The sequence below is a fragment of the Oncorhynchus tshawytscha genome, linkage group LG13 (genome assembly GCF_018296145.1).
Source record: "Oncorhynchus tshawytscha isolate Ot180627B linkage group LG13, Otsh_v2.0, whole genome shotgun sequence".
Taxonomy (NCBI): Eukaryota; Metazoa; Chordata; class Actinopteri; order Salmoniformes; family Salmonidae; genus Oncorhynchus; species Oncorhynchus tshawytscha.
In genome coordinates this window covers 78,392,547-78,400,039 of record NC_056441.1, presented here as the reverse complement: position 1 = coordinate 78,400,039, position 7,493 = coordinate 78,392,547, and the positions used below count along the sequence as shown (strand labels likewise).

The 7,493-nt window shown below is 46.8% G+C and overlaps 1 protein-coding gene across 1 annotated transcript; it reads left to right on the top strand.

The window, feature by feature from the left end:
• Positions 1-6,271: 6,271 nt before the first annotated feature.
• On the top strand, positions 6,272-7,057 carry LOC112266172 (high choriolytic enzyme 1-like). The gene has a single exon (XM_042295002.1). The coding sequence runs from the start codon at positions 6,272-6,274 to the stop codon at positions 7,055-7,057; it is 786 nt and encodes a 261-aa protein (XP_042150936.1).
• The last annotated feature ends 436 nt before the right edge of the window (positions 7,058-7,493 follow it).

Sequence of the window (7,493 nt, the reverse complement as noted above, 5' to 3'; positions counted from 1 at the left end):
TGAAATAAAAAGTAGCCAGTTTCTGCTATGATTTCTTTTACAACTTGGAGAAAAAGCACAACACACACAGACAACCGCTGCCTCTGTTCACATGGTCCTAATTCCAGCCGGGTAATACCACCAAACAGCCTACCTGACCTACCACCGAACAGCCTACCTGACCTACCACCGAACAGCCTACCTGACCTACCACCGAACAGCCTACCTGACCTACCACCGAACAGCCTACCTGACCTACCACCGAACAGCCTACCTGACCTACCACCAACAGCCTACCTGACCTACCACCAAACAGCCTACCTGACCTACCACAGAACAGCCTACCTGACCTACCACCGAACAGCCTACCTGACCTACCACCAAACAGCCTACCTGACCTACCACCGAACAGCCTACCTGACCTACCACCGAACAGCCCACCTGACCTACCACCGAACAGCCCACCTGACCTACCACCGAACAGCCTACCTGACCTACCACCGAACAGCCCACCTGACCTACCACCGAACAGCCCACCTGACCTACCACCGAACAGCCTACCTGACCTACCACCAACAGCCCACCTGACCTACCACCGAACAGCCCACCTGACCTACCACCAAACAGCCTACCTGACATACCACCAAACAGCCTACCTGCCTTACCACTAAACAGCCTACCTGACCTACCTCCAAACAGCCTACCTGACCTACCACCAAACAGCCTACCTGACCTACCTCCAAACAGCCTACCTGACCTACCTCCAAACAGCCTACCTGACCTACCACCAAACATCGATGCTGTCTTTTGTATCACAGCACAATGATAAAACTGGGGGTGACATAAATGCAATTTCAGAATGTGGAGGTGTAATGTCCCCACCATCCCCAGTGAAAGTTGCGCCCCTGTAAAGGATAATGCTTTCATTACGGCTATGTATCCACGGCACAAATCCTTTGAGAACCTAACCTAATGAAATAGCAAGCGCTATAGTACTGTACAAGACTTTATGTGTCTTTCTGCGCTCGGTTGAGAGAAATGTTCAGCTCTTACGCTGTTATTGAATCAAGTGTAACTGCAGGAACTATCAGCTCACCTGCTGGCAGAGGCTGTTATATCAGTTGATTCCCATCAACACTTGAAACATTTGAAAATCATTGTGTAACCCCCGCCATTTTATTTATTGACATGCCCTCCCATCACCATCTGTGTTAGCTTTTCAGAACAAGATAGTTGTGCTCACACTCCATAGATCCAACTTAAACAAACTTACACAGCTTAGCAACAGATCAATACACTCCTCGATCAATACACAGACAGGCAAACTGTGTTTCTTGGGCCTGTAAACTTGTTCTTGGGGGACAAAGAAAATCCATTGTCTCTATTCTATTTTATAACCACTTAATTACATTTCTTGAAATATCCCTGATGCCTTTTTCCCCTCCTGTTGTCCAGGGGTCACCGCCCGCCTGCTGTCCTCCAGGCCGAGTTGTCTGTGAAGGTTAAATTGTCTTATCACGGAATTGTTACGCTGGTCCTATCTCTGGTCCCATCTGTGATCTAAAGAAACCACTAGAGGGCAGCAGTCTAACTGGTGTATCTCAGTGTAACAGTAAACCATAGTGGTGTAGTATGCTGTAATGGTGGGGAGTGTTTGGAATGACCTACATGATGTTACCAGTATGTATGCATTGCTACAGAGACATAACTACATCCCCTGAGACAGAATCCACCTCCATTGACACACTAATAATAAGGTGCAACTGACATAATGATGGAAAGTTTTTCATCAACAAGAGGACAAGGTACAGGCATGGCAACACATCCACTGTGTGTCAGATGATAATCACTCCCATGTCCTTGCACGCTGCATTATGATAATGATTTGCTCATTAGAAGAGCCTAGTATGTGCTTGGGGCACACATGTACCAGCATGGCCATATGCAGGGCTCCTCCTGTCCTGTTCTTCCCATGGCTGGTTGACGTGCATGGGTACGTGTGGTGTGAGTGGCAGTGGGCTCTGGTGGTACCAGATGAGCTCTACCCGACAGCTGGATGCAGGCCGGTCAATCCTCCTGGGTTTACCTGTCAGCCTGCGTTTCTTTCCACTGTCTAAAGCACTGCTGCCAGCTTTTCTGTCCCTCTCCTCTACTCCCCTCCTGTCACTCACCCTCCTCTTCCCCCTTCTCTTTCTCCCTCCTCTTTCCCCCTTCTCTTTCTCCCTCCCTCCTCTTTCCCCCTTCTCTTTCTCCTCTTTCCCCTCCTCTTTCCCCTTCCTCTTTCCCCTCTTTCTCCTCGTCTTTCCCCCTTCTCTTTCTCCCTCCTCTTTCCCCCTTCTCTTTCTCCCTCCTCTTTCTCCCTCCTCTTTCCCCCTTATCTTTCTCCCTCCTCTTTCCCCCTTCTCTTTCTCCCTCCTCTTTCGCCCTTATCTTTCTTCCTCCTCTTTCCCCCTTCTCTTTCTCCCTCCTCATTCCCCCTTCTCTTCCTCCTCTTTCCCCCTTCTCTTTCTTCCTCCTCTTTCTCTTTCTCCCTCCTCTTTCTCCCTCTCTTTCTCTTATCTTTCCCCCTTATCTTTCTCCCTCCTCTTTCCCCCTTCTTTCTTTCTCCCTCTTTTCCCCTTATCTTTCTTCCTCCTCTTTCCCCCTTCTCTTTCTCCCTCCTCATTCCCCTTCTCTTCCTCCTCTTTCCCCCTTCTCTTTCTTCCCCCTCCTCTTTCCCCCTTATCTTTCTCCTTCCTCTTTCCCCCTTCTCTTTCTCCCTTATCTTTCCCCCTTCTCTTTCTCCCTCCTCTTTCCCCTCCTCTTTCTTTCTTTCTTCTCTTTTCCCCTTCTCTTTCTCCCTCCTCTTTCCCCCTTCTCTTTGTCCCTCCTCTTTCCCACTTCTTTTATCCCTCCTCTTCCCCCCTTCTTTTCTCCCTCCTCTTTCCCCCTTATCTTTCTCCTTCCTCTTTCCCCCTTATCTTTCTCCTTCCTCTTTCCCCTTCTCTTTCTCCCTCCTCTTTCCATCTTATCTTTCTCCCCCTCCTCTTTCTCCCTCCTCTTTCCCCTTCTCTTTCTCCCTCCTCTTTCCCCCTTATCTTTCTTCCTCCTCTTTCCCCCTTCTCTTTCTCCCTCCTCTTTCCCCCTCTTTCTTATCTTTCTTCCTCCTCTTTTCCCCCTTTCTTATCTTTCTCCCTCCTCTTTCCCCTTCTCTTTCTCCCTCCTCTTTCCCCCTTTTCTCTTTCTCCCCCTTTTCTTTCTCCCTCCTTTTTCTTTTTCCCCCTTCTCTTTCTCCCTCCTCTTTCCCCCTTATCTTCTCCTTCCCCTTTCCCCCTTCTCTTTCTCCCTTCTCTTTCCCCCTTATCTTTGTCCTTCCTCTTTCCACCTTCTCTTTCTCCTTCCTCTTTCGCCCTTCTCTTTCTCCTTCCTCTTTCTCTTTCTCCCTCCTCGTTCCCCCTTCCCTTTCTCCCTCCTCTTTCCCCCTTCTCTTTCTCCCTCCTCTTTCCCCCTTATCTTTCTACCTTCTCTTTCCCCCTTATCTTTCTCCTTCCTCTTTCCTCTTTCCCCTTCTCTTTCTCCCTCCTCTTTCCCCCTTATCTTTCTCCTCCTCTTTCCCCCTTATCTTTCTCCCTCCTCTTTCGCCCTTCTCTTTCTCCCTCCTCTTTCCCCCTTATCTTTCTCCCTCCTCTTTCCCCCTTTTTCCCCCTTCTCTTTTCTCCTCCTCTTTCCCCCTTATCTTTCTTCCTCCTCTTCCCCCTTCTCTTTCCCCCTTATCTTTCACCCTCCTCTTTCCCCCTCCTCTTTCCCCCTTCTCTTTCTCTCTCCTCTTTCCCCCTTCTCTTTCTTCCTCCTCTTTCCCCCTTCTCTTTCTGCTCTTCAGCACAGGGCTCTGAGCTCCGATATCCTCCATGTCCTCTCCTCTGCTCCCTGCTTGTCCTTTGTCTCTTTTCCTCATCCCTACACTTTCCTCTCTCCTCTCGATGAAGATGCTCTACTCCAACCCAGAGCTGGCTGTCACATTTTAGAGTATTTTCAAATCCCTGTACACAGTCAAACCCGTGGCTCTACACAATTTCCTGTCTCTAACTACTCCCCCTTCTCATACCACTGGACTTGTTCCATGCTACTGTTCATGAATCATGAATAATCAACACATTGGTTAACATAATTTTTGCATAATAAACAAGAAATCATCTGATAGTTCATCTATATTTGATAATAAGTTCCCCATTGAAAATGACTACTTTATCAGCAAAAATATTTGGCATAAAAAGGGGGGCTTAAAAACGTTTTTTTTTTCCCCCACCTTATTGTTCGTTTCATAGATTTTGACACAAAATGACTACTCAAATGTCTGAAATGTTTCTATTTGTTTTCATTTCATTTTGTTACCTGACCCCGTGTCACAATAGTCTGTCCACCCTAGTTTGATTCATTACTCTTGTGCAGAAGTGTTATGTGAACCCTCTGCTGTTTCCTGAAGTCCACGATCATCTCCTTTGTTTTGTTGACGTTGAGTGTGAGGTTATTTTCCTGACACCACACTCCGAGGGCCCTCAACTCCTCACCTGTAGGCCGTCTTGTCATTGTTGGTAATTAAGCCTACCACTGTAGTGTTGTCTGCGAACTCGATGATTGAGTTAGAGGCGTGCATGGCCACACAGTCAAGGGTGAACAGGGAGTACAGGAGATTGCTGAGAACGCACCCTTGTGGGGCCCCAGTGTTGAGGATCAGCGGGGTGGAGATGTTGTTTCCTACCCTCACCACCTGGGGGCGTGCCGTCAAAGTCCAGGACCCAGTTGCACAGGGCAGGCCGAGACCCGGGGTACAGCGTACGGTCCTGTCACCGATCAGAACGATACACTATAGGCACCCAAATTCAAATAACTGCATGGGAATTATTAAGGATGTTAACATAACAACATTAATCAGTCACACTATTTCATCAGTAGCCAAGTAACACAACTAGATAATTCTCCCTCATACTCTCCTGCAATCTTTTTCTAGACATGCACTCATACAGGCACACTAGTATTTACACACACAGAGCCTTCTAATCAGGTTGTGTGTTAAGTGACGGGTGGGGAATAGTGTGCTAATATGCTTTAAATCTTACTAAATGCGTAGCATTAGGAAAGTCAATACACAGCTTGCACCATAGCATCACTGAGGATTAAGTTTTTCTGTAGAGAGAGTTTTTAGATTTTAAAGTGCTTGAGCTACACAAATGACTATTATTCTATACTGCCATCTAATTGGGCTGAAATGGTTGTTTTAATCTCTCTGGGATATGTGGGACGTAGCGTCCCAACTGGCCAACATCTAATTGGGCTCTAATGGTTGTTTTAACCTCTCTGGGATATGTGGGACGTAGCGTCCCAACTGGCCAACATCTAATTGGGCTCTAATGGTTGTTTTAACCTCTCTGGGATATGTGGGACTGGGGCCAACATATCTGGTTGTTTTAACGTGGGACGTAGCGTCCCAACTGGCCAACATCTAATTGGGCTCTAATGGTTGTTTTAACCCAATATCTGGGAAACAACATCTAATTGGGCTGAAATAGTTGTTTTAATCTCTCTGGGATATGTGGGACGTAGCGTCCCAACTGGCCAACATCTAATTGGGCTCTAATGGTTGTTTTAACCTCTCTGGGATATGTGGGACGTAGCGTCCCAACTGGCCAACATCTAATTGGGCTCTAATGGTTGTTTTAACCTCTCTGGGATATGCGGGACGTAGCGTCCCAACTGGCCAACATCTAATTGGGCTCTAATGGTTGTTTTAAAACAACACAACTAAGTGAGATTCATCTCGTTAAGCTTGTCAAACCCAATGTAAACCAAACATGTGTTCCAAAGAAATGGACTCGATATAGTTTGTCCCAACCACTGATCTAGGGTCAGACACTTTCTGATGCCCCTTATGTTTAATATTATGATCAGACAGTGAGGTAATCTGATGCCCTTTATGGTTAATATTATGATCGTAGAATCCGATCCTGGATATGTGGTTGTAATAGAGACGACTTATACCTCAAGAAATTGAAGTGTAATGTAATTTGACCCACACAGATGAATTGTTGAAACAGTGGGTTAGGTTGTGGAGTACTCCCTCTGGTTGTTTTTCCAAGACAGTGAGCATCATCCCCAACCGTTAATCCTACACTGTCACACCTATTGGACAGCTGCATATAAACTCAGCTCAGACAGAACACTGGCATCAAGCTTTGGTGAATGTGACATTTTAGGATCCTCCACAGGTAAAGCCAAGGACTCATCCGTCCAAAGTAACTACATACTCTGACGAAACATGGCCCACAGACCCACTTTTAGCCTGCTGCTGCTGCTGCTGCTGGGCCTATCGCAGGCCAGTGGAAATGAGGTCCATGATGAGCCGGACCATGTGTCCATCACTTTAGCGATCCTGGAGTCCAACAACGGAACCAATGAGCTGCTGCTGGAAGGAGACATTCTGGCTCCTAGAACCAGGAACGCTATGAAGTGCTTTAGCAGCCAGTACAGCTGTCTCTGGAAGAAGTCATCCGACGGCTTGGTGTATGTGCCTTACATCCTCAGCGCTGTATATTCCAGCTTGGAGGTGGAGACTATTGAGACGGCCATGAAGTACTTCCATGGCAAGACCTGCATCCGCTTCATTCCACGTAAGACACAGACTGCCTACCTGGACATTCAGAGCAGTGGCGGTTGTTTTGGTACCATGGGGACTGTTGGGGACAGGCAGACATTGTCTCTTGCACAGTTTGGCTGTGTTCAACATGGTATCATTCAGCATGAGCTGCTTCACTCCCTGGGCTTCCACCACGAGCACAACAGGAGTGACCGTGACCAGTATATCAGGATCAACTGGCAATACATCTATAACTACGCCGTCGAGAACTTCCAGAAGCAGGACACCAACAACCTGAATACTGCATACGACTACTCCTCTGTCATGCACTATGATAGAACCGCTTTCACTAACGACTACGGAAAGGAAACCATCACTCCCATCCCAGACCCATCTGTGGCCATCGGACAGAGACAGGGCATGTCCGACATTGATGTCCGTAGGGTCAACAAGCTCTACCAATGCTAAGAGAAAGAGCGCCGTTGTTGATAATGTGTGATGCTGGATATGCTGTCATGTGCTGACGTATTTTATTGTCAGAGGATTGTATGTTTGTGTTTATCCTTTTAATCACATTGGTAATAATAAAGCATGATTATGGTTAAAAAAAAGTGCATGAGTTTGATATTTATTAATAGGATATTTATCCATCTGATTGGGTACTGCAATTATTAACTGCAGCTCTTGGGGGTTGGTGTTATTAAGTAGAATTGTAACTGCGGAGTGGTCTAACATTCGGTCCTGTAAAACTAGCCATCTTAAAATGATCCTCATATTTTTCTGTCTTTAATGAAGTGGGGGGTGTGATGTTCACCTGGAGAGATGGGTTGATGAGGGAGGAGAGGCTCCAATACTTCCATGAACATGAACTGCATTAATATGACAGTACAACATGGGCAATACT